This window comes from Hyla sarda, chromosome 2, assembly GCF_029499605.1.
Source record: "Hyla sarda isolate aHylSar1 chromosome 2, aHylSar1.hap1, whole genome shotgun sequence".
NCBI lineage: Eukaryota > Metazoa > Chordata > Amphibia > Anura > Hylidae > Hyla > Hyla sarda.
Genome location: NC_079190.1, coordinates 82,613,122 through 82,626,381, shown reverse-complemented (window position 1 = coordinate 82,626,381; position 13,260 = coordinate 82,613,122). Strand labels below are relative to the sequence as shown.

General features: G+C 44.2%; 1 protein-coding gene across 3 annotated transcripts in view; it reads right to left on the bottom strand.

Annotated features, from left to right (window-relative positions):
- The window catches only part of RNF41 (ring finger protein 41), a 62,197-nt gene that overhangs the window by 25,078 nt on the left and 23,859 nt on the right, over positions 1 to 13,260 (bottom strand). For all 3 annotated transcript variants that reach the window (XM_056562304.1, XM_056562303.1, XM_056562305.1), the window contains exon 2: positions 727 to 838. In XM_056562304.1, the coding sequence (XP_056418279.1) occupies positions 727 to 816 (90 nt within the window). In that variant the 5' untranslated portion in view covers positions 817 to 838. The remainder of the gene's footprint in view (positions 1 to 726; positions 839 to 13,260) is intronic.

Below are 13,260 nucleotides of genomic sequence, written 5' to 3'. Positions count from 1 at the left end.
CACTTTGCTTCTTATGAACTTTTAAAGTCCCTTAAATTGCCAGAGCAGCAAGAGTTTTTACTACTTGTAGAGCTGTAATACATTGCAGGCCACCAAAAACAGCATAAAGATCTGTATTGCTTTCTTATACCTTTGGAAGCTACAGCTGGATAGAGGAACATGATGCCATTCACGAAGTGTTTAACCCAAGCAAGCCATCTTAGACCGTGCAGATAGAACAGAGGAATCAAGACACCGACTAGCCATGTGACCGGCACTCAAGAATCCAACAGGGAAACTACATGCTCACTTAGCAGAATGGCTCAATGCTTATACTGTCATTAAAAAAAACTTTTGACAAGTTGATCAGACATGTAAAAAGTTGGTGATCGCACTGGGTCTCACTTCAGAGACCTACTGTAATCCCAAATCATTAGAGGGCGAAGCGGGTGGCATTCTGCTCCACTCCCCAGCCAGCCAAGAGATCCATCCATTTCTCTGCACAGACTTCCACAGTAAGCCTGGATTTTTTTTTAATCTTCTGAAAGGCACGCTTTAAGTACGAAGATTTCAGGAGATGTTACTCTGGCCAAGTTTTTGTCATTCATCTTCATTAAATGAGTGAATATGACATCTTGTGCAGAGACCCAAGAGGCAAAGACAGATAATAGAGGAGCATAATAAAAAACACTGCAACATCCACATGAAATAATAGAATCCTTTACCACATAATTGTGTAGCACTTACTTGAACTGGCTCCTCCAAAACCCCACTGCAGATGGGGCAGATAAGATCTTCGTCCACATCACCCTGGAAGCGTGTTACATCATACCCCATCGCTCATCACTGACACTAAACACTGGAAAAAGAAAAAGGAGGCAAAATCACCTATTAGTCACATGGCACACTCCACATTACTTTATCTTTTACACAATCCTAGCATATTGTTAAGTATTGCTTCATAAACAGCCTATTTATAACCATTGTTACATGACCATGAGAAGCATGCACAGTCTGAAGGGTTCATTGTAAGCACAGGTACTCTGCGTAAAAACACATTTCTCATAGTACAACATTAACCCTCATGTCACTTCAAAGGCATCTGTTCTACTTCACTTCAAAATTTTTTTTTTTTTTTTTTTTTTTTTTTTAGGCATTTCAAAAATAAACAAAAGCTAGAAGCACTTTGTGCTTTCATGTCAGAAAGAATGTAGCAGCCTGCTGCCCCTTTATAACTGCATCATGGAAAAGTATATGCAGGATAGGAAAAGACAAGCACGAGGTCCTTAACCAATATTTGGGTTATAAAATTCCATGGTCAGGGCTGTAGCTGTACAAGTTGTTTTTACACCAGAGAAATCTCAGCTCTGAGCTGCAAAACACATGTCAAAGTCTGTCCCAGTATTGTGCGAGTTGTAGTTTTGCAACAGCTGGAGGCACACTGGTTGGGAAACTGCTTCTGGCCCAATCTGAATCCATTTTTAGTGTACAAGTACTGCCCTGGAACAATGGCCATGCTCATAGCACTAAGCTGCCCAATACACAGTACCAGACAATATTAAAGCAAACTCCTCTCCTCTACACATTGGTAGTAGTGACTTGTGGGCAGCTAAGAAGCTAAAACTTATAGGTCACTTGCTGTCCTGGAAGAGATCCGCTCAATGGAAGTGTTATTGTACCAGAAGCATCAGACTGCAGGCTATACGAAAACTATACCAACATATACAATCTTTTAGGTCTCTCTAGCGAGCAGCATGGCAATGTGAACTTAGCCTAACTAGGTGTTTCTTATTAAGTGCTTGACAAGAGCTCAACAAGAACCTAGGCAAAGGCCAAATCTAGTAATACTGTGTTTGTATTCGGGATCGACCAATATAGATTTTTTTAGGGCCGATACCGATAGTCTGTGGAGGTTAAGGCCGATAGCCGATTACTTATACAGATATTCTGGTATAAGTAATCGGCTATTTATCCCCACCCTCACCAGCCCCCCGGCAACACTGCTGCAGATCATTGACTTAAAGCGGGCGCTTTAAATCAATGAACTGCAGCGGCTTTTGCTGTGCCAGAGACTGCCGCCTGCTTCTCTCCCCCTGCCTGTCCTGGGGTCCTCCTGAGTCCCCCTGCCTATCCTCTGCCCAGAGACCACCGCCGCCCGCTTCTCTCCCCCTGCCTGTCCTGGGGTCCCCCTGCCTATCCTCTGCCCAGAGACCACCACCGCCTGCTTCTCTCCCCCTGCCCAGGGCTGTGGAGTCGGGAATCAGAGTCGGAGTCGGCAAACAATGCACCGACTCCGACTCCTACTAAATTTAGATTGGAATATATAAAAAAAAAAAAAAAAAAAAAAGCAAGTTTAAATGTCCCAATTCACAAAAAGTTGTAATTAATGAATTCTCTACTATAACAATAAAGACCAATGCATGCAGTGCCTCACGTAACCGCAAAACGAACACGTTAAGTGAGAAGCATGCTTTACATGTGCTTTACTATATGGCACACAACACACAATTAGGAGCGGCAATACTTATACTTTCCATAGTGTTGTGCTCTGCTGTTACAGGGAACCCATGGGTAACCTAGCCTCTCACTGATAAGGGGTTAAGGAAATATGTTTTCTACAGGACTAGAGACACTTGCATAAGTGAAGGGAATGGAGGTCAATAGTTCAAGACAAGCTGTAAACCATTGGAAAAACTGCTGCCATTCAGCTAAGGCTATAAAAACTTGTAAATTCGATTGTTAGCTTAAAAGGTGTACTCCGCCCCTAAACATCACGAGGGGCGGAGCCGTGATGTAGTGATGCTCCGGCCCCTGTATCGCCCGTCATTACGCACAGAGCGAACTCGCTCTGTGCAGTAATGATAGCGCGGTGCCGCATCGGCGATCCCGGGGGTCCCCAGCAGCGGGACCCCGGCGATCTGACATCTTATCCCCTATCCAAAGGATAGGGGATAAGATGTCTAGGGGCGGAGTACCCCTTTAAACTTTACTATGGGATTCTACTAGGGAAATCTTGTTTTATAATAAATGCCCCTTCCTGGATCCTCCCACTACCCTATCTTCAGCAGTAGATCAGCACACAAACTGTTCAATACAGTAGACTGTTGGCTTCCCAGCCAGTAATCCTGTGGTAATTACATGTATGTTGCCTTTCTTTCCCTCAAGGAATGTATAAAATACATTTACATATTAATACAGAGGAGTCGGAGTTGGAAGGACAGAAAACTCCGGAGTCTGAGTAGGAACATTTATCTACCGATTCCACAGCCCTGCCCCTGCCTGTCCTGGGGTCCTCCTGAGTCCTACCACCGCCGCCCCCCCTCCCACCCCCTGCCTATCCTCTGCCCAGAGACCACCGCCGCCCGCTTCTCTCCCCCTGCCTGTCCTGGGTCCTCCTGCCTATCCTCTGCCCAGAGACCACCGCCGCCCGCTTCTCTCCCCTGCCGGTCCTTAGTCCAACCACCGCCGCTGCCCCATTGCCTCCCCCATCCCCAGTTTTATAATTACCTGTTCCCGGGGTCCACACTACTTCTGGCTCCGGCGGTGTCCTGAACTATCACTTTGCGCACGGTCGGTAACATTGCATTGAGGACGTCACTCGTCATTGCGCAGCGCACAGCGTAACACAGGATGCCGCAGAAGCCAGAAGTAGCGTGGACCCCGGGGCCCTGAAACAGATAATTATAAAACCGGGGAGGCAATGGGGCAGCGGCAGCTGCGGTCTCTGGCCGGGGCGATGCAGGGGATTATCGGCAATTACCGATAACGTCCAAAATAGTGAATATCGGCCAAACCAATAATCGATCGATCCCTAGTTTGTATATATCTTATCTCTGTGTAAGATATCTACCGTATATAGGTCCATATTTATTAAGATACTTGTACCAGGTTTTTGGCACAATAGTGCAACTGCTGTGAATCCATTACTAACCATATTAGAAGAACTGGGAGACACATGTGCCATGCCCATTTACTTGTATATGTTTAGGTAAAAGTTGTATGTAGGGTACAAAAACGTCTTCTGTATCTTGCCCCACAACCTGACCACCCCTCCCGCACTCATATCAATGAAGCCTGGCCGGTAGGTAGACTGGCGTATTGTGACTGCAATTGGCCACGCTACAATGATTAGATATTTTATATAGTGGCATCGCATGGCCAGAACACAATTCCGTAAATTTATAAGGTACTGCGGGCAGTTTGTGGGGCAAAATGAAAAAGTTAAAAGCTCCATGTAAAACCATGGTTGTAGTTGTGCAACAGCTGGAGGCACACTGCTTTAAATTTACACACATGTAAGGAAGAAAAAAAAAAAAACTAAAGATGTATATTTTGACAGCTCTATAAAGCAGGGCACAGTCAATAAATTATCCTACTTTAAACGTGGGCACCATATAAAATTACACTACTTGTGATGTGTGCCACAGAATTGGTTTCATTATGAGAAGTCTTGTTATTTTGGGGCCACTAACTTATGATAGCAATTTTTTTTCTTCATCCGTGACCTGCAGATGGGTTGATCTGGTGGAGTAAGCAGCATTGTATTAATAAGCTTTCCTCAAGCATTTTCATTTACAGTATATCTAGGTCAATAGAATTCAAATGAGATGCATAGAAGTCTGGATTATGACCCTGCAGCAGTGTCTGCATTACAGACAGAAAACACAGCCAAGCGACAGCAAATGTGACAAAGAAACACTTTCATGTCTGCAAAAAAAAAGCAACAATCCCATATAAACATTCATTTTAACTCTGTTTCTATGTTTCAGCATTTGCTGCACAATCGAGGACCAGCTATCCATGTCCATCTACCGGCCAGCAGAGAAATGTATATGACCATGATCATTGATTTCATATATCTCCATATGTAATACTCACATTCCGGTACAAGACACTGTTTAATACTCTACAAAAAAGTGTAGCCATATCTAACAGCAAACGTCCGTGAGAATCATCTCTATACCAAAGGCTAATACAAGCAGAATTTTGTTGCACGCTACAATGGAACTCAGGTTCATGTCATAACCAAAAGCTAAGAAGGTGATGTCATTTGTAAAGTAGGGATCTCTTATTATGGAAGCTAGATAGGCAGAACCCTGTACACAAGAATGATATATGACCGCTGGGTCCTTTTATACCAGTGGTCTTCAACCTGCGGACCTCCAGATGTTGCAAAACTACAACTCCCAGTATACCCGAACAGCCGTTGGCTGTCCGGGCATGCTGGGAATTGTAGTTTTGCAACATCTGGAGGTCCGCAGGTTGAAGACCACTGGTTTATACTCTTGTTTTAATGTATTCTTTATTTCTCTATATATCATAATTATTACACTTCATGCATCATTATTTTGAGACTTTTGTAAACCATGTATAAACTGATCTCTAAGAGACTTATTATTCTCATGATCTTAGCACAAAATTTTATTTTTTCCACCTCATCCAAAAATTTAGACAGCAAACAATTGTTTCATGGGAAAAATTGAAATGTGTATGCATGCACATTATATACCGTATATACTCGAGTATAAGCCGACCCGAGTATAAGCCGAGACCCCTAATTTCAACCCAAAATCCCAGGAAAAGTTATTGACTCGAGTATAAGCCTAGGGTGGGAAATACCTCATCCCCCCCCTGTCATCATCCAGACCCGTCATTAACATCCTCATCATCCCACACATCCCCCCTTCATCATCCCCTTGTCATCATCCCACACATCCCCTTATCATCCCACACATCCCCCCTTCATCATCCCCTTGTCATCATCCCACACATCCCCTTATCCCACACATCCCCCCTTCATCATCCCCTTGTCATCATCCCACACATCCCCTTATCCCACACATCCCCCCTTCATCATCCCCTTGTCATCATCCCACACATCCCCTTATCATCCCACACATCCCCCCTTCATCATCCCCTTGTAATCATCCCACACCCCCCCCCCCTTCATCATCCCCACCCCCCTTCATCATCCCCACACCCCCCTTCATCATCCTCTTCTCATCATTCGCCCTCAGTGGTCTTCAACCTGCGGACCTCCAGAGGTTTCAAAACTACAACTCCCAGCAAGCCCGGGCAGCCATCGGCTGTCCGGGCTTGCTGGGAGTTGTAGTTTTGAAACCTCCGGAGGTCCGCAGGTTGAAGACCACTGCGGCCTTCAACATCATCCAGCCCCCTCTCACCCCCTTTAGTTCTGAGTACTCACCTCCGCTCGGCGCTGGTCCGGTCCTGCAGGGCTGTCCGGTAAGGAGGTGGTCCGGTGAGGAGGTGGTCCGGGCTGCTATCTTCACCGGGGGCGCCTCTTCTCCGCGCTTCCGGCCCGGAATAGAGCCGTTGCCTAGACAACGACGCATCTGCGTCGTTGTTAAGGCAACGTGACTATTCTGAGGCCGGGCCCGAAGCGCTTAGAAGAGGCCTCCCCGGTGAAGATAGCAGCCCGGACCACCTCCTCACCGGACCACCTCCTCACCGGACAGCCATGCAGGACCGGACCAGCGCCGAGCGGAGGTGAGTACTCAGAACTAAAGGGGGTGAGAGGGGGCTGGATGATGTTGAAGGCCGCAGTGGTCTTCAACCTGCGGACCTCCGGAGGTTTCAAAACTACAACTCCCAGCAAGCCCGGACAGCCGATGGCTGCCCTGGCTTGCTGGGAGTTGTAGTTTTGAAACCTCTGGAAGTCCGCAGGTTGAAGACCACTGCGGGTGGGGGAGTTCACTCGAGTATAAGCCGAGGGGGGTGTTTTCAGCACGAAAAATCGTGCTGAAAAACTCGGCTTATACTCGAGTATATACGGTACATATACATATACATATACACATACACATATACACATATACATATAAACACACACACATACATATATACACACACACGCATCTATAAATATGCATGCGCATCTAATATATATATGTGTATGCATGCGCATCTATATTATATATGTGTATGCATGCGCATCTATCTATGTGTGCGTGCGTGCGTGTGCGCATGTGCGTGTGTGTGCATGCGCGTGTGTGTTCCACACACATATACACACAACCACTCAGATTGTAGCATAGACAATAGAATTAATTTTGCTGTATTCAAAATGTAATGTACTGTACCAGATTGTGAGCAACAAAGACGCAGTGTAAACCCATTTGTAAATTACAATAATCACAGTGACATGGACATATATTTTTCACTATTTTTGCTGGCTGTGCAGAGATTTATAGACAGCTGGAAATCCTGGTGAAAACTGTCAGAAGTAAAGCGATAAATTCTTGTGAAATCTGCCAGTCATTCTGTAACACATTCTCGTACACTAGTTTAAGTGCAACATAAATGGATTCCTCCAACCCTATCCCACCAGCATTACTTGGCCCAACAACCATTGAACAAGGTCAGCAGTTTGGAACGTGAACTGCAGCTGGCAGATTCTCTATAACAAGAGCATGTTACTGTTTGTTTTCCCTTTATGTACTGACTCTAAACATAATGGACCACAGCATATAAGAGAGAATGAAGTACCAGTAATGCTGGTATCACACACATTGTGTGTCATAGGAGGAGTGACGCAATACATGCAATTGGCGGGACAGCGAGGAGTGTGTCACTAAACTGTGCATATCTAACAGTGGTGTCCCCAATATGTAAAATTTTGGAAAGCTTGCGTATAGGGGACTGCCAGGACCTCCACCAATCCTAGAAGATGGGGACAAAAGTGTCACCAGAATTAACCCCTTAAGGACTCAGCTTTTCAGTTTTCACACTTTCGTTTTTTCCTCTTCACATTTAAAAATAAAAAATCATAACCCTTTCAATTTTGCACCTAAAAATCCCTAGGATGGCTTATTTTTTGCACCACCAATTCTACTTTGCAGTGACATCAGTCATTTTACCCAAAAAGCTACAGCGAAACGAAAAAAATAAAAATAAAAATCATTGTGCGACGAAATTGAAGAAATAAAATGCCATTTTGTAACTTTTTGGGGCTTAAGTTTCTTCGCAGTAAATTTTTCGGTAAAAATTACACTATTCTGTAGGTCCATGCGAATAAAAAGGATACCCTGCTTATATAGGTTTGATTTTGTCGTACTTCTGGAAAAAAAAATAAAAAATCATAAACTTCATGCACGAAAGTTTATATGTTTAAAATTGTCAACTTCTGACTCCTATAACTTTATTTTGCCATATAAGGGGTGGTATGAGGGATAATTTTTTGCACCATGATCTGAAGTTTTTATCAGTACCATTTTCCTTTTGAGCGGACTTTTTGATCGCTTTTTATAAATTTTTTATGGTATAAAGTGACCAAAAATACGTTATTTTGGACTTTGGAATTTTTTGGGGCGTACGCAATTGACCCTGTGGTTTAATTAAATATATCTTTTTATAGTTCGTACATTTACGCATGCGGCGATACCATGTTTTTATTTAAACACTTTTTATTAAAAAGGGAAAAGGGGGGGCGATTCTGATTTTTTGTTAGGGAAGGGGTTAAAATCACATTTATTATTAACTATTTTTATATGCAGTGTTATAGCCCCCTCTAGGGACTATAACATTACATACACTGATTGCAGGCACTGTTCAATGCATTGCCATAGGAATGCATTGATCAGGTTTTAAAACCTTGCGCTCCCATATCCCTGCCGTATACCGCCCCCGTATGTAATTCATTTCAATGAGCCGACCGGAGTGAAATGGTGACTTTGGTTGGCACATTTTTGCCCTGAGGTGCAGTGGAAAACCGCATACAGGGCAAAAATTAGCTGACCGGAGTCCGCATTTCACTCTGGTCGGCTCATTGAAATTAATTACATAGCATACGGCAGGAATACGGAAGTGCATGGTTTTAGCTCCGCCCAGCCGTATGCGGTCCGGTGTTGGTAAAAACATGACGTGAACGAAGCCTAATGGACGTTACTTTGTGTGCGGCAGAAAAATGGTAGGATATTTCTCATAAAAAGTTATTTTAGAAAGCTAGTATAAAATGAATGTGCAGCTCACTTGGATGAAATGGAATATATAAAATGAATGTGCAGCTCACTGGCCTATTTTAGAAAGATGCTTCATTTGCATTCAGGGGGGGGGGGGGGGGGAGGAAAAAATAAAATAAAAATTGAATCCAAAAGGTGTCCAGTTCAAAACTATAACCCTGTGTGTATTTGATTTAGTGTGAGTGAACCGGCTGTCACGTTCACTTTAAAATCCTAGGGGGGAAAACATCCCAACCTCAAAAAAAAAAAGAAAAAAGAAAAAAAAAAAAAAAAGGAAAGATTCATGCACTACTGTAAGAAATACTTCTCATATCCACTCAGTCTGACAAAAAACTGCATGTGCAATTAGAGCTTAAAAGTCATCTTGCAATTCAGGACCTGAAAGCCATTTACCGCATCTCCTCTAGCTGCATGCTGACTTGTACAGAACAATGTGATCTACCCAATATGTCATCAATGCTTCTCCTTGTATTGATAACCATAGTAAAAGACTTGTGATTCAGACTTTAGGATCATCTCATAAAGTAGGAGCAAGTTAATAGATAACCTTTTATATACTTCTATAACCAAGAACTACTCACCATTTCAACATGTATATAAAGGAATACAAATGGCAGGCTAAACACACCTTCATATAAACATTCACTGAGGATCACTAAAGGTCTGTAATAGATTTATAAAACTCACTACTGAACATTAAAACATTGCTAAGCATGTGTCAGAACAATCATACAGGATATATGTAGATACAATGGAGAGAGTTCAGAAGAGCTACTAAGCTAGTACATGGATTGCATGGGGGGGGGGGGGGGGGGGGGGAATAATACAGTAAGGAACACTGAAGTTTAAAAAAAACCCTGCCAGGAGCCCTGAATGGCTCCTCTAACAGCCATTCAGGGCTCCTGGCAGGGAATTCAAAGCGCAACTGTCACGAATTTGTACCCCCATAAACTAATCACAGGGTAACAGTTCTTTAGAATTACCCTCCAGGTATACCTTTTACTGCTTTCTAGCAGCTTTTATCAGGCTAAAAAATGCTTTATAAGACAGCCAGCAATGGTCAGATAGGCGTGGCTATGGCCTGCGGCTGCCACGCCTATCTCCTGTATGTCATCGCTAGAACCGCTGTGTGATTGGTCCCAGCACACAGGCCCCTTTATTATCCTTATCTGTGGCAGCGAACACACAAATGTATAAGTAAAACAAGTGCTGTTCTTCTATCAGATTACAATGCCCGTTCTCCTATTAGGTTACAGTGCCGTCACAGCAGGTTAGTTTGCATAGCAAGTGGCAGAGCATTGCACAACTGGGGCCAGGAGCGAGCGCTTGCTATGAACACTAGCCGCCCGCAGCACCGGTGATGTGAAGAAAACTGTCTACTGGTGCTGCAAGCACACTGATGGCCCCAGTATGCTGCAATTACATCACCGGCACTGCGGGCAGCTAGTTTTCACAGCAAGCACTCTCGCCCGGCCCCAGTGCCCAGCGTAATGCTTTGCCGCTTGCTATGAAAACTAACCCCCTGTGATGGCACTGTAACCTAATAGGAGAACGGGCGTTTGTTTTACTTATACATTTGTATGTTTGCCGCCACAGATAAGGAAAATAAAAGGAGCCTATGTGCTGTGACCAATCACACAGCGGTTCTAGCGATGACATACAGGAGATGGGCGTGGTGGCCGCGGGCCATAGCCACGCCTATCTGACCATTGCTGGCTGTCTTATAAAGCATTTTTTTAGCCCAATAAAAACTGCTAAAAAGCAGTAAAAGTTATACATGGAGAGTAATTCTAAAGAACTTTGTTACCCTGTGATTAGTTTATGGGGGTACAAATTTGTGACAGTTGTGCTTTAAAAATGAACGTAAAATACATGGTACGGGAGTGGAGCATGCCACCTGTTCCCCTGATTAATAACTTCTGATCGCATCGGGTCTCAGAAGTGAGAACTGGTGCGATCAATCCCTCAGCCCCTGTACTACAACCCCCTATCATGGAACAGAGTCTGTTCCATGATGGGGGTAGTACGAACACTAATGTAGCCTCCCCAGCCACCCGCAGACTCCTGCAGCTAGGGAACTACTACTCCCATCATGGAAACAAGTCTGTTCCATGATGGGTCCTAGTAGTCCCAGCTGTGGGAGTCTGTAGGCAGGGGTGTTAAAATGGCCGTACATGACTCAATGGATTAATACGCCTGTTATTTTGACGGACGTTATTCAGCCATTAGCACCCGCTTTTTTTCCTCATCTGTTATTATGCATCCGTTTTTACACAGAAAACAAATGTTTAATAATGGATGAATGCTCGTAGTGTGAAAGGAGCCTAAGATATAATACTTCTATGACAAAAGATGGAACGGACAGATATGAGGCGATCACTCTGGAACGCCACAGAAGATACGCCAGATGCCAAAATGTTTACAGCTTCATTAAGTGTCACTTTAGGAATACGTCATTTACAAGCTGCTCCGCTTTGATCCTGTGACTGAATGTAAACTATACATTATGTCATCTCACTGTACTAGTCTCCAATGAATCCTTACTAGAGATGAGCGAACTTACAGTAAATTCGATTAGTCACGAACTTCTCGGCTCTGCAGTTGATGACTTATCCTGCATAAATGAGTTCAGCTTTCAGGTGCTCCGGTGGGCTGGAAAAGGTGGATACATTCCTAGGAAAGAGTCTCCTAGGACTGTATCCACCTTTTCCAGCCCACGGGGGCACATGAAAGCTGAAATCATTTATGCAGGATAAGTCATCCACTGCCGAGCCGAGAAGTTTGTGACGAATCAAATTTACTGTAAGTTCGCTCATCTCTAATCCTTACTTCAGGAACGGACAAAATAGCATAGACTATAGTAGCCAGTCAGACCACTCCAAATATTCAGCAGTAGATACTGTGACAGACACTAAAATAGCCTTTATGAAGAATTTCCTACCATGTTTTTTGTACAGCTCACATAGCAAAGAGGAATCACAGTCCCCAGCATCAGTGTAAGGAAGGAGAATCCTAATGGGCTGTAGAGGATACATGAGAGCTGGTAAAGACACTTGCACCCTGACTGACAAAGCCCACGTGTATTACTGAGGACAAAACATCCCGAGAGAAGTCAGGAGCAGGGTAGAAACTACATATAAAAATGACAGAATGAAGATTGCAGCCTGAAACTTAGTAGTTATGTTCCATTTAAAAAAAAAAAAAAAAAAATTAAAGGGGTATTCCAGGCAAAAACTTTTTTTTATATATCAACTGGCTCCGGAAAGTTAAACAGATTTGTAAATTACTTCTATTCAAAAATCTTAATCCTTCCAATAGTTATTAGCTTCTGAAGTTTTCTGTCTAACTGCTCAATGATTAGATCACGTCCCGGGAGCTGTGCATGATGGGAAAATATCCCCATAGGAGCTGGACAGCTCCCAGGACGTGAGTCATCAGAGAGCAGTTAGACAGAAAACAGCAACTCCACTTCAGAAGCTAGGAATTCTGCATTGACAGACCACACACAACCAGATAGTTATCCTCAATACCAGTTGTCTCCAACCTGCAGACCTCCAGATGTTGCCAAATTACAACTCCCAGCATGCCCGGACAGCCAACGGCTGTCCGGGCATGCTGGGAGTTGTAGTTTGGCAACATCTGGAGGTCCGTAGGTTGAAGACCACTGCCCTATACAGTGAATTTCTCAGACAAGAAAACCCCCTTTAACCCCTTAAGGACGCAGGACGTAAATGTACGTCCTGGTGCGGTGGTACTTAACGCACCAGGACGTACATTTACGTCCTGTGCATAACCGCGGGCATCGGAGCGATGCCCGTGTCATGCGCGGCTGATCCCGGCTGCTGATCGCAGCCAGGGACCCGCCGGCAATGGCCAACGCCCGCGATCTCGCGGGCGTCCGCCATTAACTCCTCAGGTGCCGGGATCAATACAGATCCCGGCATCTGCGGCAGTGCGCGATTTGAATGAATGATCTGATCGCCCGCAGCGCTGCTGCGGGGATCCGATCATTCAGAACGCAGCACGGAGGTCCCCTCTCCTTCCTCCGTCCGGCTCCCGGCGTCTCCTGCTCTGGTCTGTGATCGAGCAGACCAGAGCAGAAGATGACCGAAAACACTGATCTGTTCTATGTCCTATACATAGTCCCCTATGGGGACTATTCAAGTGTAAAAAAAAAAATGTTAAAGTAAAAAAAAAAACAAAAAAAAAGTGAAAAATCTCCTCCCCCAATAAAAAGTAAAACGTCAGTTTTTTCCTATTTAACCCCCAAAAAGCGTAAAAATTTATTTTATAGACATATTTG